This window comes from Dreissena polymorpha, chromosome 15 (genome assembly GCF_020536995.1).
Source record: "Dreissena polymorpha isolate Duluth1 chromosome 15, UMN_Dpol_1.0, whole genome shotgun sequence".
Lineage (NCBI taxonomy): Eukaryota > Metazoa > Mollusca > Bivalvia > Myida > Dreissenidae > Dreissena > Dreissena polymorpha.
Genome location: NC_068369.1, coordinates 752,213 through 779,942, shown reverse-complemented (window position 1 = coordinate 779,942; position 27,730 = coordinate 752,213). Strand labels below are relative to the sequence as shown.

At 33.9% G+C, this 27,730-nt stretch overlaps 1 protein-coding gene across 1 annotated transcript in view; it reads left to right on the top strand.

The window, feature by feature from the left end:
• The window catches only part of LOC127860766 (cAMP-specific 3',5'-cyclic phosphodiesterase 4C-like), a 505,962-nt gene that overhangs the window by 157,425 nt on the left and 320,807 nt on the right, over positions 1 to 27,730 (top strand). The window contains exon 5 of the mRNA XM_052399042.1: positions 2,017 to 2,043. Within this exon, the coding sequence (XP_052255002.1) occupies positions 2,017 to 2,043 (27 nt within the window). The remainder of the gene's footprint in view (positions 1 to 2,016; positions 2,044 to 27,730) is intronic.

Below are 27,730 nucleotides of genomic sequence, written 5' to 3'. Positions count from 1 at the left end.
TAGAAATGCATAATATTTCACTTGAAAAATGCCCATGTTTTCAATGCCATTTTAGATCCATAAAGTACTCAGACATGGCAATTTTTAAGACCATATAACAAAATAAGGGGTCAGTTGTTAATGTAAATGGGCTCAATTTTGCATGCGCTAAATGTACTTCACTGAAAAATATTTTACTGATATATAACCAATTTAACAACATTGAAATGCTTCTCTGGTTTTACCTTCTTTATTTACTCTTGATAACATTTTTTGATTGAACATGGATATTACTTGCTTTCATAATATAAATAGAATCAGCTTTTTTATGCATTTACAAAAACGCAACACAACTTCTCCACTAACAATGATTTACCGATTACCAAATTATCTAATTACCATCATTAAAACACTTCACATATTTCAAGGGAACTGTAACAAAATCCTTCTGTTAAATATGAACAAAGTGAGAGCGCCGCTGACATTTATTGCTTTGTCTTTCAGTTTCAAAGAGTACTTTTACAGCTTAATTAGACCATTTTCATTTTTGTAAGGTTTAAGTTAACTTTCACAATGATACAATTTTTCTGTTTGATATACTCATGGTAGCATTGTCTCCGCACCTGTCCTTACAGGTGTTATATAGTGACAAAACAATCGATTTACAGTATGCTAACGGTTGTTTAAACTTATGTTGACAAAAGTCTTCAAAAATGTCACAAAATTACAGGAACTGTAAAAATTTGTTTTTGAACGGCAAGAATTTTAGAAACTCTGCAAACAATAATAAATCGACATTTAATCAGTCCCGAAATCTGGCATTTCTTTGTTCTTGTGAAATTATTAGGCAAATTAAAAAATATATAAGTCTGATCATCTTTCTACATATGAGCAGTACCTGAAAAGGACACGGATAACACATTGCTTTGCTGTTGAAAATCCTTATTATATAATAACTGATGAAGTGTTTTGAAAGTCTTTTTGAGTTGATTGTCTCCTTAGGTATTGAAATTTTATTAATACCACTAAATGAATGCATTTATGCAATGCTTGATTTACAGATCTTGATAGTCTGTTCTTGTTTTGCTTTTGTATTTCCGTCTGCTGAATTAGTTTTGCAACATAATCCCTTACCCAATTACCTTGTCTTAAACTGACATTTTACATGTATCAAATGTATGCCGAAATGCCTTGTTGTCTAAGAAATGACGTCTTACACATATCCAATGTATGTTTATTTGGCAAAGCATTAAATATGTATTGTACCGTTATGTATCGTCATGCAAATAATTTGTGCATGTAGGCAAAATGTGTATGGTATATCTTGTGAACGACCTTTAAGCTGTATGCATTCATTGCATTTTTAAGTTCAAAAGGGGGCATATTCTTCAAAATTGCATATCAGAATTAAAGGGATCTTTTCACGCTTTGGTAAATTGACAAAATTGAAAAAAGTTGTTTCAGATTCGCAAATTTTCGTTTTAGTTATGATATTTGTGAGGAAACAGTAATACTGAAAATTTACCATGGTCTAATATAGCCATTATATGCATCTTTTGACGATTTTAAAACCTAAAAATTATAAAGCGTTGCAACGCGAAACGATTGAATAATTTGGAGAGTTCTGTTTTTGTCGTTAAATTTTGTGAAACTACGAAGATTGCTTATATAACGTATAAAATACGTCAAATATGTGTACTCGGCGGAATAGCTCAGTAGGCTAAGGCGTTTTTACTTCAAGACTCTGGCAAGACTCCAGGGGTCACTGGTTCGAAACCTCGACCGGGCAATGTTCTTTTCCTTTTTTAAATTTTATTCTTGATTTTTTACTGGAGCTGTTACGATCCAATGTTTACATTTATCGATATAAAGCATTTAATGAATAAGTTAAAAAATGCCAAAATCTGTGAAAAGGCCCCTTTAAGGACCTTGGTGACATGAACTATTTGGCCTTATGATTATATAGCTTGCAGTATTCAGTAAATAGTTGAGCTTATAAAAATTGGGGTGTGAGTACAATTGATTTATGACTTTCAGAGAACGGTTCAAGCTTCATTCAAATGGGTGAGTTAAGTATGTGTCTCTTAATATAAATGCACAATGTTGGAGCCCAAACTATCACCTAAAACCTGTGTTTTTGGCACAAAATGAATATACATTATAATATCACAAGTTAAAGAGCTTATCCAATAAGCATTTATTTTGTTGTTTCAGGTTTTACTTTGATTAGTATTTCATTTTTATTTCCTGAACATTTCTTGGAGTTCTATTCTACACGTAACATTATTATTGTTCTTATGTTAAATTTTGTAATGGACATGCATTTGTTTTTTCTTTGCTTACGTTTGTTACAAATATCTTGTTTTCCATTTCATTGGATTAACCGTAACTGTTATTTGTGTCTTAATATTTTGAAATTTGAAGTATTTTATTAAACAGTATTTTATAATGTGTGATATTAAACTAATACAGCGCTCACTTTACCTTGCTAGGCAAACAGGATTTTATTTTTATTCTATCATGGAATCCCAACCCAAATTTTCAACAACAATAACTCTGTTGAATTTAATATAAATTTTTAAGCTGACATACTATTTTATTCAGAGCACTATATATATAGTGTACAAAAAACAAGTACATATAAATAAATGAATATGAGCAATACAATACAAAAATATTCTTTCAGTTTGTTTGCTAAAGAGTTTTAAGTGTACAAGAAACAAGGACATATAAATAAATGAATATGAGCAATAAAATACAAAAATATTCTTTCAGTTTTTTTGTTAAAGAGTTAAACTTACTTATGAAAATGTTGAACGGCTAATGTCTTGAAAGAGCTTGCACTTGTCTGGCGAAAATCCACATTGGAAACAAACAACTTTTGTTTATGCTTATCTTGCTCTTTTTTCCATGTTTTTGCAAATTGAAGGTAAAGGGGAGTAGCAAATAGTTACTTCAGATATTGTTTATTTAAACAGCATACTCAAGTACAGGTATTGTTCTTGCTTCTTTTAATTATAATATATCCTAACTTTGAAATTTTACAGGATTTTTATTTATGTACAAGAAAGAGCATTGATACACCCTAGACATTTGTACTAGAAGGACATATAAGGTCATACAAAATTAGGTCTCAAATATCTTTTCATTCGTCCAAAAAAATAATGAAACAGTCATAGAATGTTTTCTCATGTTAACCTTTTAAGCTGCTCCGTCTGCTAATCATGAAATGGAATTAGCCTTAATCCAAACTGAAATCCTCAAATGTTTAGGGAGGGTTGTTCAGAAAGAATGCAATTATGATTGAAATGTCAGAATTTTAGTTTGTGCAATAATGATATTTTCGTCTGTTAAAATATGATGTGCAGAAATATGTTATATCTAAAATTCAAGACTAGTGCAAAAGTTACATTTCAACATAATTTGTTTGTCTTGCAAAATTGTTTTAGTGATGGTTAAGTCTAAACTGTGATTGTAAAACTGCATATTATTAGGGGCTGTAATGAAACTTTCGTTAACCCTTTCAGTGATGGAACCGAATTTTGAAGGCCTTTGCAAACAGTTTGGATCCAGATGAGACGCCACAGAACAAACTGTTTGCTATTCTGATAGTATTCTTTGAAAAAAAATCGAAGAAAATGATAATTTTAGAAATTCAGCAGACGACATTTTAGCAGACGACAATTTTCCCAGCATGCAAAGGGTTAATAAGAATGGGTGAACACATTCAGAAACTGCCAACAAGCTGGTACTTTTTTTATTACAAATATATCTGAATCGTCATAAAAAAATGTTTGAACAAACGAACCAACACATGAGTTAACAAATTGCCTTAAAAATATTATATATCAAGCAATGTGTCGCAAAATTCTTCATTCTTGTAGAAGAAATTGCTTGGTTTTACACCAGAAAATCTATAACTATGAAAAATCTAATAATAATAAATTGTATGTTCAAACAACCTTGACCCATTTAACCCTTTCCCACTCAGAAGCAAAGTGAAAATGGCTATGCGCAAACAGCATAAAACCAGAACAGCCTGCAAGTAACTCGCAGTCTGTTCAGGTTTTATGCTGTTTGCTGCCCATCAGTAACTTGTAACAGGGCTCTCGCTAGGATTTTAAAACAGGAGTCTATGGACTCCTTCCTTGAAAAAAGTAGGAGTCCAAAAGGAAAACGTAGGAGTCCAAAAGGAAAAAGTAGGAGTCCAGTTGCATTTTGCACACATCTTCAATTTTTCAGCAAATTATACATAATTTTCTTGTTGGTTTTATTATTAAAAACCCACATTACACTAGTCTTTACTTGAATGTCTAGTTTTTATCAGTGGTGATACAATTAACATAACACATTCTTTATCACATGCCAAATTCAACAATCGGCAGAAAGATGTAATATTAGCCTTATAGAACTTATTATTTAATTACCACTCTTTACTTCAAATATGGTTAATATTCGGTAGAAAGATAAAAAGTGGTCAGCTTAGAAACATTTATTTACGGGTGTTGTCACATTGTTTTTTTTTCATTTGCTAATCTCTTTATACAATTGAGCGTCCAGTCGCTATTTTGTAGGCAGACAACGATATTAACTGTGTATTCAATGTATACAGTGTCTGTATACATGAATCATGAATCATGAATGACCCAATATTATCTGATAGCTCCTCCCATTCTCACATTTTATTTGACAACGTCATTTCATGTGTAAGTGAGCTTGATATTGATTGGCCCAGCTAGCATGCACGCTTCCATAACAAAAAAGGTCATGCGTGGTCGCTTACATGGTGCAGACCGGGTTTCGCTTTTTGTTTAAATGCTTACGCTGACAATGAAACCAAATTGAAAACCAGTCTGGATTTGAATGGTGGACAATTTTGGTACATTTCAGCTGCTTGATATGACGCAATTTTCGATATATGTATACATTTTTATTGCAAAAAAATGTGCGTACCAGGGCCTCTCGATTGGTTTGGAACATGCGTTCTTTTTCAAATTTATGTGTACAAATACGCATAATTAAGCGTTTCCGAGAGCCCTGAACTAAGGGTTGGAAATGATGCCTTTAAAACTTGAATCTAATAAGAAAGGTCATTAATTAAACTTTCTGTGGGACTACAAATGCGTGAAAATACGTTTCTAAGTGGTAAAGGGTTAATACCCAAATGACTGTTGTATTGAAATAATAATAATTTTATAAAATCAAGCGCATTTTGGATGAAGTCTGTTTAATGTTGAGTAATGCACCCCACTGCTGTTAGTTTAAAAAAAAGTCCCACTTGAAAGGATTGAAGTCGTAGCTATTAAAACTGTATAAATTAAATGAGCACCAAAACTTGTTCCCAAAGCGTGTCCTTCTGTGCACATCATTTTTCTGAGCAAAACACTCTGCACTGTGTTATAAATGCCACCACTATTTTCTCCAATGTCAACTACTTAACTCTGGCATTTCAGCTGACTTAGCACAAAGTTATTTAGTGTATAATGCACCACATTTGTTTGTAACAGTCCTTTCCAGTTTTTAAATCAATAAAAACTGATGACATAATTATGGTAATCTCCTCTACATGTATAACAATCTATGCAACAACAATAGATGTGACATTCACCGAAAGGCATATATGTAATGTAACATCAATCATCACAAGATGACAGGCTGAAGTAAGCGATCATTATACATATATTGTTAAAGAAGCCGAGTCAGTGGCTTCACATTGGACTTACCGCTAGTACTTATTAATAGAGCATAAGTGTTATTCATGGATTAATATATTTTAATGACATGATTGTTTGTAACCTATTCAATTAATTTAAATATACACTTGCTCACGTTGGAGAAAATTGTTCATTTGAAATCATGTTTGTTCAAACAAATTAAGGATATATTTAAACAATAATATTGAACATGGTGTACCTTGTAATTGTGCTTGTTTTCAAGATGATTAAATTATTTGAATATTCGGGCTGGCAAATGTAAGTTAGAATCTTGGCTCTTTCTTTCCTAAATGTGGTTATATTATTTTATTTGGTTACAATTTGTAATAAAAAAATAAATAGGTTACTCCTATAAGGTCATAAACACACACTAAAAAATTGTAACTGTATGTTTAATTGTGTCATTTGTTTTTGCATTCTTGTGAATTTGCCTTTATTTCTTTTGCATGCTGACTTTTTTTAATGACATACCAAGGTTTTATAAACAATTCAGATTTAAATATGCCCTAATAAGATGCGGGGAGGATGTGGGATTTCTTTTTCCTTTTAGCATTTTTTTTGCCAAATTAACTTTAACAGTAGAATTTTAAGAAGAATGAAACTTGCAAACGTAAGTTCGCATGTTAACTTGACTACCTGGATGGTTTGATGCAGCATTTTCCAACATCAGCTGCGCTATGGCGTCCTTTTTTTAGCAAAAAACAACAACAACATTATTGGACTGTGATGATGTTTCTAAATAAAATGATGGTAAATTATAAAGAAGGATGAAAAATGAAAATGAAATTTGGGGTCTTTGTAACATTTTAATGAAAATAAATAAATACTTGAATTATGATTTAACTTTACAAAAATATTTGTGAGCTTGCAAACTTGGGTATTTTGGTGAAGTTTTTGTGACTAGCTGAATGTGGGCAGCATGCACCCAAGTTCTTGAGACACATGTCTGGGTTTGTGACAGAATTCTTAGTATAAAGAAAAGACAAATCTCTTATTATTATTAAGTGAATGTGTTGTCACTATTATTTATTGTTAGTCATTTAAGTTACTTCCTTTTGCAAAACAAAACAGCAATGTTGAGGAAGAGGTCACTTAAGATTTTGTTTGGATATAAATGCACAGCTGCTTAAAAAGATCCTGTTTTCCAATGTCTAGTTTAATTGGACAGTGAATATATCATTATTATAAGTTTACATAACTGCTTTTATTACTTTGATTGTAAGTTTTATTGACCTAAACAATTAGGCAATCCATATGCACAAAGATTCCTTTGTTGACACACGGGTACCTATTATGATCCACTGTGGCTTACTGGTTGTGTAAACAAAATAATGGCATCAAAAATGAGCAAAAAAAATTGTTTTATATCTCAAAAAGAAGTATGATAGCATTACCTTAAACATTTTCTATTAACTATTAAGCAAGAACAATTTTAACTTTTTTTACTTGATGATATTTGAAATTGATCTTTTATTGAAATGTTTGTTTGACAACAATTAAAGATTTAATTGTTTTCAAGAAAAAATAACAGAAATATCACTTTTCTTTGAAGTATCTTGTTTAATGTGGAGAAAGTCAATTTTATTTAAGATGCTATGAACATTTATGGCAAACATGTCCGCATTTTCCACATAAGAAAATGATATGGATCCATTTTTAGCTCCACTGGCCAGAGGCCAGCGGGGCTTATGTCATGGTCCTGTGTCCGTCGTGCGTGCGTGCGTCCATGCGTGCATGTGTTAACTTATCCTTAAAACATCATCTTCTCCTAAACTACTGGTCCAATTCTGATGAAATTTGTCAGGAATGTTCCTGGGGTGAACCTCTTTCAAATTTGTTCAAATTATGCCCCTGGGGTCAAATTTGACCCTCCCCCGGGGGTCACAAGAAAATAATTTGCTTATATAAGGCCTATTTTGTGAAAACTTTCAAAATCTTCTCGTCCATAACCATTTGGCCTAGGGCTATCAAATTTGGTATGTAGAGACATCTAATAGTCCTCTACCAAATTTGTTCAAATTATGCCCCTGGGGTCAAATTTGACTCTGCCCCGGGGGTCACAAAATTGAACATATGCATATATGAGGCCTATTTTGTGAAAACTTTCAAAATTATCTCGTCCATAACCATTGGGCCTAGGGCTATCAAATTTGGTATTTAGAGACATCTAATAGTCCTCTACCAAATTTCTTCAAATTATGCCCCTGGGGTCAAATTTGACCCTGCCCCGGGGGTCACAAAATTGAACATATGCTTATATAAGGCCTTTTTTGTGAAAACTTTAAAAATCTTTTTGTCCATAACCATTGAGCCTAGGTATATCAAATTTGGTATGTAGAGACATCTTATAGTTCTCTACCAAGTTTGTTCAAATTATGCCCCTGTGATCAATTTTGACCCTGCCCCAGGGGTCACAAAATGGAACATCATGCTTATATAAGGCCTATTTTGTGAAAACTTTCAAAATCTTTTTGTCCATAACCATTGGGCCTAGGGCTAATAAATTTGGTATGTAGAGACATATAATAGTCCTCTACCAAATTTCTTCAAATTATGCCCCTGGGGTCAAATTTGACCCTGCCCCGGGGGTCACAAAATTGAACATATGCTTATATAGGGTCTATTTTGTGAAAACTTTACAAATCTTCTTGTCCATAACCATTGGGCCTAGGGCTACCAAATTTGGTATATATTGACATCTTACAGTCCTCTATCAAGTTTTTTTCAAATTATGCCCCTGGGGTCAAGTTTGACCCTGCCCCGAGGGTCACAAAATTGAACATATGCTTATATAAGGCCTATTGAGGGAAAACTTTAAAAATCTTGTCCATAACCATGGCATAGGGCTACCAAATTTGGTATGTAGTGAAATGTAATAGTTCTCTTCTTAGTTTGTTCAAATTATGCCCCTGGAGTCAAATTTGAAACTGCCCTAGGGGTCACAAAATTGAAAATATGCTTATAAAGGGCTTATTTTGTGAAAACTTTAAGTCTTCTTGTCCATAACCATTGGGTCTAGGGCTACCAAATTTGGTATGTAGTGACATCTTATAGTCCCCTACCAAGTTTGTTCAAATTATGCCCCTGGGGTCAAATTTGACCCTGCCCTGGGGGTCACAAAATTGAACATATGCTTATATAAGGCCTATTTTGTGAAAACTTTAAAAATCTTTTTGTCCATAAACATTGGGCCTAGGGCTACCAAATTTGATATGTAGTGAAATCTTATAGTTCTCTACCAAGTTTGTTCAAATTATGCCCCTGGGGTCAAATTTGACAATGCCCCGGGGGATCACAAAATTGAACATATGCTTATATTGGGCCTATTTTGTGAAAACTTCAAAAATCTTCTTGTCCATAACCATCCGGCCTAGGGCTATCACATATGGTATGTAGTGACATCTTATAGTCCTCTACCAAATTTATCCAAATTTTATCCCTGGGGTCAAATTTGATCCTGCCCCAGGGGTCACAAAACTGAACATATGCTTATATAATGCCTATTTTGTGAAAACTTAAAAAAACTTTCTTGTCCATAACCACTAGGCCTAGGGCTACACAATTTGGTTTGTAGTGACATTGTTTAGTCCTCCACTTAGTTTGTTCAAATTATGTCCCAGGAGTCAAATTTGACCCTGCCCTGGGGGCCAAAAGATCGATTACATGCTTATATAGTGCCTATTTTGTGAAAACTTTAAACATTCTCTTGTCCTTAACCATAAGGCATAGGGCTACCAAATTTGGTATGTAGTGACATCTAATAGTTCTCTACCAAGTTTGTTCAAATTATGCCCCTTGGGTCAAATTTTACCCTGCCCCGGAGGTCACAAAACTGAACATACACTTATATGGGGCCTATTTTGTGAAAACTTTCAAAATCTACTTGTCCATAACCATTGGGCCTAGGGCTACCAAATTTGTAGTGACATCTAATAAACCTCTACCAAATTTGTTCAAATAATGCCTCTGGGGGTCAACTTTGACCCTGCCCTGGGGGGTCACAGAATTGAATAAACGCTTATTACGCGCCTATTTTGTGAAATCTTTAAAAATCTTCTTGTCGTAAACCATTCAAACTTTGGCTACCAAATTTGGTATGCAGTAACATCTCATAGTCCTCTACCAAGTTTGTTCAAATTATGCCCTTTGGGTCACAAAATTGAACATTATATACGCTTATATCTTGCTTATTTTGTGAAAACTTTTAAAATATTCTTGTCCTTAACTCTAGGACCTAGGGCTACCATATTTTGTATGTACATGTAGTGAGATATAGTAGTCCTCTACAAAGTTTGCTCAAATTATGCCCCTGGGGTTAAATTTGACCAAGCCCAGGGGGTCACAAAAGTGTACATGTGCTTAAATAGGGCCTATATGTAAGTATTTGCACATGCAGAGAATATTTGTTTCAGCCTTTTTCAGCAGTGGAGCGATACAGGGCCATCAAGGTCCTCTTGTTAGAATCCATGAGCATGTAGCTATTTCAAGCATTTAATGATAAAAGTCAAATAAATATGGTCATTTTGTCTAAAATAGACAATTCTCCCTGAAACTAAATGTATTATCAATTTGTTTAAATGAGGAGAAATGTTCCTGGTTCTGGTTAATCAACAGGTTTCTCTCAGATTCATTAGTTATTTGTCTAGAGTATTTACTGCGTGGTTACAATGCCTAGGATATATTTGCGCCTTAAATGTGTCATCAATTGATTTTTGTTTACTGTGATATTCACAAATTGATTTTTTATTGATTAAAAAATAAATGTTACAAAAGTCAATCATTAGAAGACGTCATAATCAATCAGTAACTTGTCAATCGTTGAAAGCACCCATGCAAGGACATTGTTAAATAATCAGCATTCAGTCCACATTTTTTCTTGAGTATAATATACATGATCGCCATCACACAAACGTGTGCAGGAAGTACTTCAAGTCATCTGTGAATAGAACTATGGTGGAATATGTACAGATTTCTGAGAATTGAAAATTCTGATAAAAAAGCCAACTCCATCAAGATTTTGACTGCAAAAACATGTGACAGAGTTTAAAAACAAAGTTGCAGAAGTTATGATACATGTTCCTTGAATAATTATTTCAAAAACGTCTTTCTTTAATGACTATTTTGATGTTTGGTGCAATTTTTAAAGAAGAACAATGGTCAAATAGTAATTCATCATTTGATTTGTTGCGGACAGCATACCTTCTCAAAGGAATTTCAGTGCTTGTAAATGGATATTGGTGCAAATTTTGTTTGCATATTTGCCAGTGACAGTCTAATAAAGTGAATTAACAACCTTATGAAACAGCAGATACAAAAATTGTTAGTTTTGGTGACACATAAAAACCCGGATACAAAAATGTCTAATTACTCAAGTTTATGGAAGAATATTCTTCGCCAAAAGTTGCGACCCTTGAGTGATCGGTTCCGAGGAAAGGTTGAAAAATCGGATGAACCAGAACATGAAAGCGTGATCAAAGGACCCATCAGGTATGTCATAACCTGTATGCATATATTGCAAACTTAATTAGGGGGATACAATCAGAGATGGGTATAGCAATGACAATTTACTGGTCATTAGAATTGACAGTTTATTTTGCATACTAAGTGTTTAATATACCTAAAATTGGTCAGACAGGAACAAATTTCAATTTGCCTGAATAGGTGAGAGCCTGTCCAGATTGTTAGGTATACACTGTAACTCCAATATAAAGCGCTCCGTTATAACGCTGAATCCAATATAACGCGGAGGGTGCTTGGATCCCATTTTTTCTCCAACCTTCCATTTGATTTCTGATTCAAATCCGTATTATGCAACTTCATCTATTTTCAGACAATTCAAAGATGGCGGCAATCACAGTCATGTTGATTGCTTTATTCAACCGTCCGTTGAACCGATTATAATCGCCTCGAGGTTAAACAACACCGACAGCTAATTGGTGTTAATCTGTTGTGTAATGTCAATAAAGGTGTGAAAAACTCGCGTGTCAGTGTTTATTACATGTATTCCTCATCAGAGCGGTTCAGTGCGATAACTTCCATAAGTTAAGTGCAAGCGGGATAGTTATACAATTCAAGTAATTCAAAACGATTGAAACATTCTTACTTTGATATGGTTGCAGTTTGACTATGTTAAATGAGCGGCTGTGAAATATACTGCCTACTGTATAAAACAACTTTTTCTGTCATTTCATTATCATTCTATTATTATGTCATTTAATCTTTCAGTTCGTGTGTAAGAAATTAAATAATGCAGACGATTTATTTACATGCGAACGCAGTGTACCGGCAATTGTTAACAGAGTTTCACTTTCATTTTCGCGCGGTATCAGACCCGGGAAACACGTTTTTTGCATGCGTATGACGCAATAAAACATTTTTTGTACATGAGTCGTATTGCATTCAATCTAAATTTAAAGTCGCTCGTCCAATGAAATATCTGCACCGTAATGCACTGTACTCTTAACACTACTGAAAATGGCATATAGATCTATGCGTACGGTTGTGTTTACGAATTTCTTAAACATATATCGTCATTAATGTTCAACATTATTATTTTTAAGTGATGTTGCAATTTTATTGGATTATCGGATAAATGTGCACATAAGAAAAGCGGTATGTATACTGTTATCGATACGATTCGGTTTATATGCATGTATTTGCGTCAACACAGCATGGCAATACACATGACCTATATTATAGGCTATTCTATACCTGTTTTTTTTTATAGCGCCCTGCAGTTAATGAGCTAAAAACCTATAACGCGGATCCGTTATAACGCTGTTTCGCGGCTTGGACCCCATTGACCGCGCTATATTGGAGTTACAGTGTATTCATAAAACCCACAGTTTATATCCTGCTGTCACTGCATTATATATTGTGGTTGAACTGACTTGATTTTTTTGTTTTCTTCAATATTGATTGGCCAAATAATAAACACTTTAATTACGCTTGACGTGTAGATACTCTTAAAGGAACCTTTTCACAGATTTTGGTATGTATTGAATATTGTTTTTAAATGCTTTATATTGATAAATGTAAACCATGGATCTAAAAAGCTCCAGTAAAAAACAAAGAATAAAATTAAAGACAGAAAAAAAAGATACACGAGGTTGGACAATTTCAAAATTATTACCAGACCTCAGGAAATTTTATCATATATGTCCAAGGTCCGACAATTTTAGCATGGGTTGGTTCAGTTAACCAGAAACTGTTGTTGCATTTCATGCTTGAAGCTTCCTGTCATGTACAATCTCTTTTTTCTTGTAATTGGTTGCAAAAGTAGCTGTTTTCTATGATATTGTCAGCAAATTTTTAGCGTTAAGATATAATAGCTACTACATGTATTACAAGTCATTATCATGTGTTTCATTTCTATGGGCTTGTCTTGCTTCAACAAACTTACCCGGTAATTTTGATCCCATAAACAGAAGTCAAGAAAGATAACCGGGTCCATTCTTTTTACAACATGTTTATATATCCGTCCCTGTCTTTGTTCATGTTGAAATGTTATTGACAGCTGTATGTTTTTTTGTTCTCTATGCCAATAAAAAAAACAGAATATATTTACTCATCAATATATGGCCAATCTTGCATTAAGAGACCACTCAAGGGAGTAACCAAAAGTGGTCTTAAAAAAATAAAAAACACCAGTCTGGAAAAAAGTAAAATCATCAGTATGAAATTCATAGACCGATTCTGTGACACAACTTGCTTGTTTAACATTTTAAGTAATAAAAATAATCCAGATATTAGTATAGTATAAACATATCATTTGTTTGCAATTTTATAAGTAGAAGTAACGAACAAAACACCCCGTTTTTGACAATAAATGTGTTGTTAGAATTAATTTCGTAAACACATACGTTTTCCTTTTTTCCGAAATGTACGGGAAGTTGGTGTATCCGAACAAATCGTCCTTTTGTGGAAAGCCAAAACAAATTTATTCATTATTTCAAAGCTTATGCCAAGTAATTACGATTGCAAATAATTTGGACTGAACATGCATGAATCACGTGTTCAATAAATGGGCATTGGGTAGAGCACTGAGCTGTTAACTCCACCTTCGTTCTCAGTAAAAGATTCAAAAGGCAGAGCTATGCTCATGCTATAACAAATTGGTTTAGATTTTTATGTCCCCCACTATAGTAGTGGGGGACATATTGTTTTTGCCCTGTCTGTTGGTCTGTTGGTTTGTTTGCGCCAACTTTAACATTTGCAATAACTTTTGCAATATTGAAGATAGCAACTTGATATTTGGCATGCATATGTATCTCATGGAGCTGCACATTTTGAGTGGTGAAAGGTCAAGGTCATCCTTCAAGGTCAAAGGTCAAATATATGGGTCAAAATCGCTCATTTAATGTACACTTTTGCAATATTTCAATATTCAAGATAGCAACTTGATATTTGGCATGCTCATGGAGCTGCACATTTTTAGTGGTGAAAGATCAAGGTCACCCTTCAAGGTCAAAGGTCAAATATATGGGTCAAAATCGCTCATTTAATGTACACTTTTGCAATATTTCAATATTCAAGATAGCAACTTGATATTTGGCATGCATGTGGCCCCCACTATAGTAGTGGGGGACATATTGTTTTTGCCCTGTCTGTTGGTCTGTTGGTCTGTTGGTTTGTTTGCACCAACTTTAACATTTGCAATAACTTTTGCAATATTGAAGATAGCAACTTGATATTTGGCATGCATATGTATCTCATGGAGCTGCACATTTTGAGTGGTGAAAGGTCAAGGTCATCCTTCAAGGTCAAAGGTCAAATATATGGGTCAAAATCACTCATTTAATGTACACTTTTGCAATATTTCAATATTCAAGATAGCAACTTGATATTTGGCATGCTCATGGAGCTGCACATTTTGAGTGGTGAAAGGTCAAGGTCAAGGTCATCCTTCAAGGTCAAAGGTCAAATATATTGGTCAAAATCGCTCATTTAATGTACACTTTTGCAATATTTCAATATTCAAGATAGCAACTTGATATTTGGCATGTATGTGTATCTCATGGAGCTGCACACTTTGAGTGGTGAAAAGTCAAGGTCAAGGTCATCCTTCAAGGTCAGAGGTCAAATATATGTGGCCAAAATCACTCATTTGATGAGTACTTTTGCAATATTGAAGATAGCAACTTGATTTTTGGCATGCATGTGTATCTCATGGAGCTGCACATTTTGAGTGGTGAAAGGTCAAGGTCAAGGTCATCCTTCAAGGTCAAATATATGGGTCAAAATTGCTCATGTAATGTCACTTCTGCAATATTGAAGCTAGCAATTTTATATTTGACATGCATGTGTATCTCATGGACATTTTGAGTGGTGAAGGGTCAAGGTCAAGGTCATCCTCCAAGGTCAAACGTCATATACGGGGACATAGTGTTTCACAAACACATCTTGTTTGTTTGAGACAAAGGAAGCCAATTTTATCGGCGAGAAAGTGATGTTTTATGGCTTCAGAAAGCGGCTTTTCTTTGATTGTTAATTTTAAAACTGACAATAAATTGGCGATCTACTTTGTTCCTAACAATCAACAGATTTTCAAATTTTATCACTATGTGGTCGCTACATCCAATATAAGGACATCAATAAAAATACACTCATATCAGCATTCACTGGTCGGTGGTCTCGTAATACAGAAGTCGCTTAATACAATATTAAAATGCTGTAGGGAATTCAAGGTGGTTGCATATTAGACAAAGGTCGCTTAATTCAAGTGGTCAGATCCACAAGACTGACTGTAACAAACAGAAATTAAGAGTATATTTTATAAATCATTTTCTGAAACAATCAAAGCGCTGAAGGCACTGGAGTTGTTCGCTATTTCATTACCTTAGACGCAACTCATTTTTAAATATTTACTTCATCCGGTGCGGTGGTCTAGTGGTAACACACTGGTCTACCATTCCAGAGGTCCCCGGTTCAATTCTTGGCTGGGGCACTGGAAATTTCAGAAATGCTTCAAGTGTTTCCCACCCAACTAGAGATGTACTGGTATGAAACTCAGGTAATTCTTGCGTGTATTGGTGCTATACACTGAGCATGTAAAAGAACAAAGGGATCTATTCACAAAGAGCTAGGGGATCGCACCCAGATTCCTTGTATCTCAATGCTGTCTCTTCTGCTTGCTGTCTCTTCAGCAAAAACCAAAGGACCCCACTGGAAATAAGTGCTTTCACTTAATGGGCTATCCTTGACTGCAAGGTGAAAAAAAATACATACATACATACATCCTTTAAAACTGCAAATTAAAATTAAACACAACCCATTCAAATTCATTGAGATTTTGTCTAAACCAAATGTCCAGTTGTGTGTGCATTGTTTAGCATCAAATGGATGTTATAGAGATAACTTAGACAAAATAACAACATGTATCTTTTTAGCATAGACAAATATGATGACAATTGTATTATGATCACCATGTAATATAAAATAAATTATTTTCAAGCACAATTCAATCAATATCGTTGGAATATCAAATACTGATTACATTATAAATAGAATTCATGCATTTCTTCTAACTCTAGCATTTCACACAGTGTAAACCAGTCAACCAGTCATGGACCTTAACATCGGTATGGAACACAAATGCAAGTTTGATATTCAGTGGTTTGTTTATCTTCGGATTTTGCGATTATAAAGTAGCATTAGGTTGCAGTTATCACTTTTCCATTTTTTGTCTTTATTAAAGTTATTGTATAAGTAATGCTCAAGAATTTCATTAACAGAATTTTATCAAACAAATTTTGGCATATGTGACTTTTTCAAGATTTGGTGAAATAACGTTCAAGCGCCCTGGCAAGGGACCTAATGTTAATAGGGCTTTGCAAAGCACTGAATCAGTCAAGCACTATCAACCAGCTTACCCAATGAACATGTGATAGTGTATTAGAGTCTCAAAATCCCCATATACTTGCTGATCAGCCTTAGTTTGATTTTCCCTGATCTATTAATAGCCTCAGATTTGTAATGACCTTAGCTGCGTTAAAATGTCAAGTGACTATAACATAGCACATAGTGGACTATTTTAGATTTACATATCCATAAGCCAGGGATCATATTTTCCTGCAACATCAATCAGTCTGGATATAAATGGGCAAAGACCTAGAATAAATTTATTTATTCTAGGTCTTTGAAATGGGAAAAAAGTGTCCGAAAATTAATATCCGAAATCATGACAAATTACGTTAAAATATATACCATTGATTTTGCCATTCATGAAGGTGGTACAATAAATCTACAAGTAAAATTGCCTTAGGCATTTTTTTTTTGAAACAGAACATGGGAGTTTGCTCAACTGGTTTTATCGTTTGCTATTTCATTGTTGTTTCGTGTGCTGTTTTATCAGACTTTTTTTCATCATAGTCAATATTAGTAATCTGTGTGAGTCTATACCGATGTTTTAACTCATTGTCGACGCGAAAATAGCTTACAAACATGCACTGAACGGAACAAATGTCTGTGCGCAGGACAATAACAGCACAACCAAATAATTAAGAAATAATTGGCTATAGTTTGTTGTCAAATAACCCACGGTCTATAGTTTAGATGCGTAGGGATTAAATCACGAGTGCAAAGCACGAGTGATTTGAAACCACACATCTAATTTTCCGGTCGTGGGTTATTCAACAACAAACTATAAAGTACACAAATTGTTTTGATTCTAACACAGTTTTTACTTAAGATTTATACAATGTATATTATTTTTCTTGCATACTATTTTATGTGAAGTTCCGCCCATAAAAATAACTTTCGGCTATTCTGTTGATCAGATCCGCGACTTTCATTCATAATTATATAACCGGATTATTACACTGGTGGAAAATGTATCGGCATGTTTTTGTTTAATTACGGCGCGTGCTTTCAGTGTTTCGCCCCTAATTATTGCAGAATAACCCATAGACAATTTTCTTCTTTGTTTATATGCAATGTTAGAATCGTTTTTTTACTTCTATCTCAGATATTATTAAATTTATTACAGTTAACAGTGATAACAATACACTGCAATGCCGATATATCGCGGTTGTTGGGGTCCAAAGATTGCGAGCGCGATATATCCAGTGCGCCATATAACTCGAGAAATGTCTAACTAAATTGTATTGCGGTTAATTTTTTCAAATTTCCCCAATGTTTTCATTTTATATACGGCGCTACTACATATTTGTATAGTGATAATTGCAAACCAATTCTACAATAAACATTTTTCTTAACTACATACGTATCTCAGGGCAACAGATAAGGTTCGTTTTATCGTTTTTACGATTTGTATTTGACAGAAAACGAATAGAAATTAAAAATCAATCGTACAGAAAACGATTATGAAAATGGAAAACGAATTGATATCGATTCTTCGTCGTTTTATTTGTTCCGTTTCCCGCCGTACCGCGTTTAGTTATAATTAGTGCATTGTAACCTTTAGTGCGGCTGTAATATTTTCAGTTAGTTCATATAAACACCGTTTTGGGCCGGTGTCAATGTAAAAAGTGACTTCCGCCAAAATAAGTTCGGAAAAAGGTTCTCTGTTAAACGCGGTCGGGCTAGGAAACTTTCATAAACGGCGTGCGCCCAATATTTTACAATTCTTACGAGACCCAAACAGTCGGGAAAAGACAATGTGAAGAGTATACTATCACATTTAATAGCGAGGTGACATATTCTGAAATATTTGGCTCAAAACACCGCTGCGATTCCGTGTCTCAAAAACTAACAACATCGTGATTTCCACTGGCTTGTCATCTATTGAGAGAGTTGGGCAATGTGAGTATGATCTGAGACTGCAAGACAGGAGTGTTGAAACTGGTTTAAACAAAATGACTCCATCAACCATTTGTCAACATACAATTAGTACTAATATTAACAAACAACCATTGTCTGTGTGAATATATAATGACTTAATTTGAATAAGAAATGCTGAGCTGATTATCAAAATCCAAAAATGAAGCGCTAATCTTATCCAGAAATATATATACGTTTTAATCAAATTGTAAAAAACTAATTGACAAATAGTTTTGAGGGGAAAAAACTAATTGTTACAAAAAGCTTGCAGTGAAAACTAATTGACCCAAAATATTATCTGTTGCCCTGGTTTCTGTATTTATCATAAAAATCAAAATGTCAATCCCGAAACAGTTCAAAACAAGAATTCTTGCCGTAAAGAAACGTATAAAATAAAATTGTGCATATATTGGAATTTACCCTTATATATAGTCCTTATGAAGGAGCTGAAACAGCGCAACGGTAACAATACAGCGTGTTTAAATTATATTTTATTAAGAGGAAATGTCAATGCCACATAATTCGCGAGATACCGTGGTACTTTAGTTGAAATTTACAACGAAACTTTTAATGGAAATTAAATTATCTCAATGTTGTACCTACTACAAAACTTTTATTTAGAAATAAATACACCCACGCCAATTTTCGCGCGCTTTTTATCAGAACAAAGAAATTCATGACCAGTACCGAAATTTAACGATTTATATACCAGTAAACTGCCATTATTACCTTTGAAATGACACTAATTGGTTATTTGTTTAGTGTTAAAAACAACCCCAGCCGTGTGTACACAACACTGTCACTAATCGACTGTTTTTCACGCTTCACTGCGTGCCATAGTAAGCCGCGACATATAGGGTGTTAATACTAGCTAGAACCTGTTTTTTGCTTAAGTTAGCGAATTCTCCGATTAAAACATGTCGTTAAGTGATCATGCTCATCGGATTCGGGAGCCATAGCCAAAGCGCAATATATTGGACATCGCGATATAACGGTCTGCGATATATGGGCGTTGCAGTGTACATTACAATCACAACATATTGTTTTGTATCAAATGCACGTTGATTAACATCAAAGACCGATTATAGTTGAACCAGTGCACGCCGTCACCTTAGCAAACAAAATAGAGAAATCCCTATAACAATTATAACTATCAATAGACACACAATGCCACCGATAATCGATCGATATGTACATCACAGGCCTGAAGCCTCTTAAATTGTTTTGAGATTTTTCAGTTTGCAAAATTTTCGACCACCCTCAATAATTTTGGACGCGTCTTTAATCCGCTGTTCACAAGTTTTTTATTCTTTGTCTGACATGCAATAAACCGGTCCTGACCGGTTTAGAGACTGCAGCGAATGGTATATCACACCTAATCGAGATAAGAATGTCATTAGGGTGTGTAAGCATGTGCACTGTGTAATCGATTACATGACATGGGAATTTTAGCCAACAGATTTGGACCGACTGTTTGGGATTATCAATCGGTCTTTCATGACCCCAATCAGTCTAGGACTGACAAAACCGAAAAAAATATGATCCCTGCCATAAGCCAGGGACTTTTAAACGGAATTATGTAAATATTTGACCTCTACCTGAAGTTATATATAGTGGACAATGTTAAATATGTAGAATAATACTCTTCAATGAGGAACCAGGTTTTTTAGTACCAAACTAATCGAGATTTCAAAAGGTTGTATTTATTTTAGTTGTTCCCTCGCGAACAAGTCAAGATTTGATCTGTATGCATTTGCAGATTGGATCTGTATGCATTTGCACACAGACAAATTCCCACATATGACCTTTTCTAACCATTGGTTTTTGTATCAAATAATATGTACATGTATTATTGATCAATTGCATTAAGTTATACCACTAAGTCTTTTTTGTCAGATTTGCTAAATCCTGACATAGCCTTCTTTAATTACTAGGATTTTTAAGTCAGTTTTGCAGCAATGGTGCAGAGTTTTATTACAATTCATGGAAATAAAACTCTATGTGAATATGCCAAGGAATCTACATAAGACAATTTAAGGCAAAATAACCCAGCCTTACACTTTCAGAGGTGAGCACAGACTGTCTTGTTGCCTAATTTGATCTGTAGATAGTCCGTGACAAATTTAATGCATAAAATTTGGTAATTTTGCCATAAATTTCTCATCAAAATTGATTCCTATTTCTTGCTTAAGATGAATGGGACATTATTTCAACATTTCTGCAAACAGGTTTTTAATTCCATGGGGACCTTTTCCATAGAGAAATAAATTTATTCTTGCAAAAAGATTGCACCAATATGATACATTTGGTTCTTAACTTATTTGTGTGGGAAACATTTCCATAAATTTCAGATTTTTTTCTTTCCTGAGTTCCACAGAACTGTAATCAAGGAGGACACTTTCTGATTGTATGGTGTTTTTTGTTTAAAGAGAGTCTCTGGTACTGGGATGACAATTAATGTATATGCATGAAAGGGGCCTTTTCACAGATTTTGGCATGTTCTGAAGTTATTCATTAAATGCTTTCTATTGATAAATGTAAACATTGGATCGTAAAAGCTGCAGTAAAAAATAAAGAATAAAATTAAAAAAAGGAAAAAAACTTTGCCAGGAGCAGGTTTCGAACCAGTGACCCCTGGAGTCCTGCCGAGGTCCTGAAGTAAAAACGCTTTTACCCTGTCGGCTATTCTGCCGAGTATACATAGATGACGTATTTTATACGTTATAAAAGCAATCTTCGTAGTGTCACAAAATTTAAGGACAACAACAGAACTCTCCAAATTATTCAATCGTTTCGCGTTGCAACGCTTTATAATTTTTAGGTTTTAAAATCGTCAAAAGATGCATATAATGGCTATATTAGACCATGGTAAATGTTCAGTTATACTGTTTCCTCACAAATATCATAACTAAAACGAAAATTTGCGAATCTGGAACAACCTTTTTCAATTTTGTCAATTTACCAAAATGTGAAAAGATCCCTTTAAGCCCTGTTTTTTTCCAAAATGAAGCTTAAATTATCTTTTCTTTCAATGATTTGAAAAAAAAGGATAAAAGTGATAATAACTTCAAAGTTACCTCGCTGACAAGGCAAATCACTTTTAAATCAAATAAAAAACCAATGAATTTTAAATTTTTACCTTGTGGTATTTTTTAGTAAACATCTAAAAGGGACCTTTTCACAGTTTGTCATTAAATGCTTAATATTGATAAATGTAAATATTGGATCTTAAAAGCTCCATTAAAAAAAAAAAAACAAGAATAAAATTAAAGAAACAAAAAATGTTACCCTCAACTGGGCACGAACCACTGGAATAAAAGTACATTAGTGAGACTTGCAAATTGAATGAGTTCAATACACTGTCAGAATTTTCATCATGAATAACTTTCAGGTTTAGTGGTTGTCTGTTAGCCTGCGGCCAATAGATTTAAGACCAGGAAACTAAATTTCAAAAGTTGGTTACAGTTGTGCTAAAAAGCAGGGCAACTTTTCAAAGCTTGAACAACTTAATCCAATTAAACATAGAATACAAATAGGCTGATCCCGGAAAAGCACTAGTTTAGAAAAACCCACTAATCACCCCGGTACAAACAACGCTGGTCCATTATATCAACCAATGATAGCTTCCTTTAAATAATAAAGGTTGATACGGTGTGTGATTTTGAAAGGATTATAAATGGGTCATGTTTATTTGTACCAGCAGATTAGTGGGTTTTTCCCAAAAAGTTGCTTTTTCCGGGATATATATATTGGCAACTGTGGGTCAATTAGGTCTAGGAAATGATTCAATTCTGGCTCACAACAAGACATGATGCTTGAAAAGTCTGTCATGTCGGCAAAATTGTTAAAGAAAATAAATTAAGTATAAGATACACATCACCCAACATGAACATGATTCTAGGCTTGTTATTCATTAGCAAGGCAACCAAAATTCTAAAGATGGTTGCCAGTGCAGCAACCAATTGTGAAAAAAGAGACATATTGTCGTTATTTTGTCTAAGTTATCTCTATAACATAAATATGAGGATTAACAGTGCACACACATCTCGACCTGTGCTTTAAGATACACTCTTTATAAATTTGAATGGGTTGTGTTCATTTCAAACTTGCGATATAAAAAGCTATAACATAATTTTGAAAACTGAGTTGCGTCTAAGATTATGCAATAGTGAAGAACTTCAGCACTTTGATATTTAAGAGTAAATAAATATGCAAGATTATGCAGAGAGACTTCAAGATGCAACTTGTACTTACAGACCTCCAATGCAATGTGGATGCCCTACAGTAACATTCAAGTTTTGAAAAACAAGAAAGTTCCTAATTAGGGGAATAAAAATGCCCATTATGTAAACATTATGATCACTGATCAATTTAATGAAGTAAATTTCTCAGAATTACTATTATACGACCTCTTAAAAAAAAACAAATCAGAAGAATTTGTAAAGGTGGAAATTAGAGCTTTAAATTTGAAATACGCCAAAGTCTTCAGTTAGTAAGTTGGTAAGGTAGGAGGTCTAGGAAAGGTTCGGTGTCTCTTAAAATGCTGCAAATGGCTTTTAATAACCCTGAAAACTTAAAAACTGCAAGGACAAAAATCTTGATCGGGTCTTTAGTTTTTTTTCTGCGATAATCCAACAAAATACAAATGGATATTTTTGCAAATTTAGATTGAGGGATGCTATGTTAATCAGTGAGCAACAAGTGCTGATGGTCGCAATTATTGGGTTCCATTAATTAAGTGTCAGGGAGATTGAATAGTTGAATACATCATCCGGTAATCAATTTTGTGATTGCGCATTTTTTATTGGTTTTCTATTCGGAGAAATTCAAGATTGCTTTTTCTTCAACAAACCTCTATATAGGACAAGCAAGTGACATTTGTTAGAAAGGATTTTTCGATCTATTTTTTATCAATGTTTTTGGGGGACTTGTTCAAAGTTTGGAAAATAAGAAGAATTTTTTTTGTCTGAGATTCAAAAATCAATGTATGCATTTTATCCAAACCAAATAGGCGCCATAATAATAAAAAAAAATACAGAGTATTTTATAGATAAACATCAATAGATGTTGGAAAAAAATACTTGCTTACTAACTCTTTTCATTGATTGTTGTGCAAAAAGTTGGCCATGACATAGTGGATTATTAGTCCCAGGAAATGGAGTTGAGAGCGTTTCAAATAAGACTTAGACTTTCTATGCAATTGAGCTAAAATAAATAGGTCTAAGCTAAAAGGTGTATTACTGACTCAACCTTTAACCTACAATTTACATGCAAAAGACAATGTGGTGTAGTGGATGCTCATTAGGTTTTGCTTCTTGAGACTTACCTTGGAACCCTTGGGCAGACACATTTAATAAAATATTTTTCATTGTTTTCATAATTATTTTAAACAATTGCAAATATTAATGTTTTGTTAATAAATCAATTTCAGTACATTTTCCAGAAAAAAGGAAAATCTTTTGAATGAGCCCCTTTCAGAACTGAACAAACAGCATTTATAATGTTGCTAACATTGATGTCCATACATATTTTACATTATTTAGATTGACATTGTGTACTATGAATTATTCCAAACAAGGGAGTAGACTCTGGTTCTCTTATTTCTTAATTGTTTGGTAGGTCTTCCAGAGTAGCCTCCCACGGTATCTTAAATGTGGAGAACAAACAGGACTTCTGAATCTGACCATTTGGACAGTTTTGTGTGTGTAAAAAACAGCTGCAACATGCTGTGTTTTATATTTACAGAAGAAAGTGTACTTAATCTAGCAAACTTGCTTGGTCCAGCAAAATTTGTTTTGTAAACTGGACTGGCAGTCCGTCATTTCAGAGTCAAGGTGACAAGTTGAATGTTACCGATAAATAAGCGAGGAAACATAATTTTTCAGCTATCTTTCCATCCATTTTGGTGAAAACAGTGTACTTAAAAAACTTGAGTTGATGCATGAAAGAATTTAATTTAAAATGTAAATTTTTTAATATGTATATAATGTAATATTACAGACATTAAATATTCAGAAATTCAATGCAAATAAGATAGTGGTTCAGTAGAATATATTACTGAAGATTGCAATAAATGAACATCAATATCAAGTTCAAATAAATTTTCATAAGCCTAAGAGTGCTTTAAATTCCACAACAAAATCTATGTCAAGTTTGTTGTAAATATTGGATTAAACTCAATGGCAAAAAAAATGCTTTCTGATTGAAATGGTGTTCAATGAAGAAGCTATTGATTGTTCTGCATGAATACCTATGGTGATGGACAATTTTAATCATTCCAGAATTAGTGCATTAATGTCATATTTGTATGTGATATGTTTCATATTAGTTTTAATTCTTCTAAAGCTTATTTAAAACTTGTCATACAATACCTTGTCCCAAAAGGATTTGTACCAAAATTAGGACGGACATCTATCCTTTTATCTGGCATACAATTTATGTTCCAAATGAGATTTGATGAGAACAATATGAGCTCGGAGTTTGGAGCTGTGCTAAGTATATAAGCCAGTCGCTAATGCACGCTGACAAGTCAATGGATGTTTTGCCGTCAAAATGAGACAATTATTGGGAGATTATGCGGCCAAGTATTGCCTGTGGTATTGGAATCCATGACATATTGTACTCCTCTCCTGGAAAAACAGAAAACCAAAGGGTTTATTTTCTAAGCAATATTTTTGTATAAGAACTTTGAGAATGTTTCCTTCAACCCTTATTGGCCACTTAAGTCAAAGTGAGTCTCCCTGTCTGGTCAAGCATATACGCAGGTTAGCCCTGTAGGGGCTGGTATTTGCAAAGCTCTTAAGGTAACTCTTGTATGTTTGTATTTCTTTTGACCTTGCAGTCAAGGATAACCCATGAAACTGCAAGCACTTATTTCCAACGGGGTCCTTTGGTTTTTGCTGAAGAGACTGCAAGCAGAAGAGACAGTTTTGAGATACAAGGAATCCGGGTGCGATACCCTAGCTCTTTGCGAAAAGATCCCTTGGTTCTTTTACCTGCTCAGTGAATAGCACCAATACACGAGAGATTTACCTGGGTTTCATACCAGTGCATCTCTAGTTGGGTGGGAAACACTTAAAGCATTTCTGAAATTTTCAGTGCCTAGGCCACTCACTGGAATGGAACCGGGGACCCCTGGAATGGTAGACCAGAGTGTAACCACTAGACTTCTGCACCACCTCTTAACTTATGATTTGCTTAAGTATCAATTTCATATTAAAGTTTCTATGTCAATTTTAATGTTTTATCTGCTTATAAAAGTTTCCAATATTTATCACTTAATCAGTATTTTTTATGTAAAAACATCTAAATGTAAATATGCTTGGACACAACATAGCAAGATTATAGCTAAAGGAATTTTATGAATCTAAGTAATTTAATATGTTTTCCCTTTTTTAATCATGTACTTGTATTTTAAATTTTGTATCATTGCTGATTTTTTTTAAATTTTATATTCAGAAATAATGAATATCATTCATTAATTTGAAAAGATATCAATAAAATGAAGAACCTACCTGAATTAGAATTATGTGCGTTTGCCTGTTTTGTGCTTAAGAGGCCTTAGGCTAGTATTCCATCTATCCGCATCCATATCCGCAAAATCATAATACGTTGGCTATATTCCACTTATCCGCATACGTCAAATGTATCTTTCTTTTTTTGGCAAGAAAAATAAACTGATAAAACTGAAAATTATAATTGAGATAATTATTATGAAGGACAAGCATGAATTGAAGTAGATATGATGTAAAAATCATCATTCTGTCTGTAAAACAATAAAACAGGTAAATACCTGAAACATCTTTTTCTAGGGCATTGGTTATGCTTTTCCAAACATTTAAAGTTAAATCAGAGGCCTGATATGCAGAACTGGGTTGGTTGTATATTTCCGGGTAATTTTTCACGAATTCTATAAGTTTTTCAGTTGATTTTTGTGATGACAGCTTCCCTCATCGTGCTAAATGCCATCTGTATCTTTCTGCATCCGCATTAAAATGCTCACTTGAGCGTTCTTTTGTGGACACCTATTGCGCGTGCGGATATGCATATGCCGATGAATGGAATAAGCCCAGTGCATTTCAACTTGTTCTATTTTTTTGTGGATATGCAGATGCGGATACGGACAGATGGAATACTAGCCTTAGTAAACGGGACCCAGGTGGAGGGCCTCTGGTTACAAGTTCACCAGCATACCAATGTCTTCTAATGCGAGTTGCAAAAAATGGAGCCAATCAAATAATCAACAATTAGAAACACTGAACAAAATAAAATTGAACGAATTTACCTATTGTACTATTCCTGTTAAAATTGAACGCATTTACCTATTGTACTATTCCTGTTTAACGGAAATAAATTAGTATTTATAAAAGAGCTTTGTCCAGTTACTTTTTTTTAAATATTAACATTTATTTTATAAAAATGTATTTAAAAAGTTTAACCTTGTAAGTTGCAAAATACTTTGAAACAAGATGGACTGTTAAAGAACATACGAATAGTTTGGGTTTGAAATTTCATTTTGATGTGATTTTAGATTTGCCCTTAATACACTCTTTGTTGCTGATGCAACATAATGTTCTCAGTATACATAGATTTATGCACTTCTCAGTTTTCATTCCTATAGTTGAACAGAGGCGCACATGGTTATATGAAACTCATGAAAATGAGTGCGGCCTATTTGTCACCATTATGTTGGTATTCACAGGCTTTACAATATACACAAACTTAAACATGATTTCCATATAGGTGTAAGTGTATACATTAAGGATGCCATACAAAAAATTTTTTATACTTGTTAAACTGCAACTTCCTTCAAGCTGTTACGTCAATCCATCAAACCGTGAAATCATGAATATATTGTCATTAGTTGATGGGTTTCACAGGGGCGTTAAAAATAATGCTCTTTCTCTTGAGACATCAAGTAATGGTTCTACCGAAGGTGTTGACTCAAATCAGTGTCTTAGATTCCAGCTCAAAAGAGCTTAAATAAATAGGCTTGAAATGATTGAAGCTGGTAATTATCGGCAATGTTCATATGACTGGACTCAGAATTCTGGTCCTAATCTCATTATTATTGCTATAAAAGTGTTTTCATTAGAAGGAAGCCCTGCATGCATTTGGAATGGTGTGCACAACAGGTTCTTGATAGTTGTATGGATGGATAAAGAGGGGGTAGATTGTTTTCATTAGTAGGAAGCCCTGCATGTATTGGAATGGTGTGCACAACAGGTCCTTGATAGTTGTATGGATGGATAAAGAGG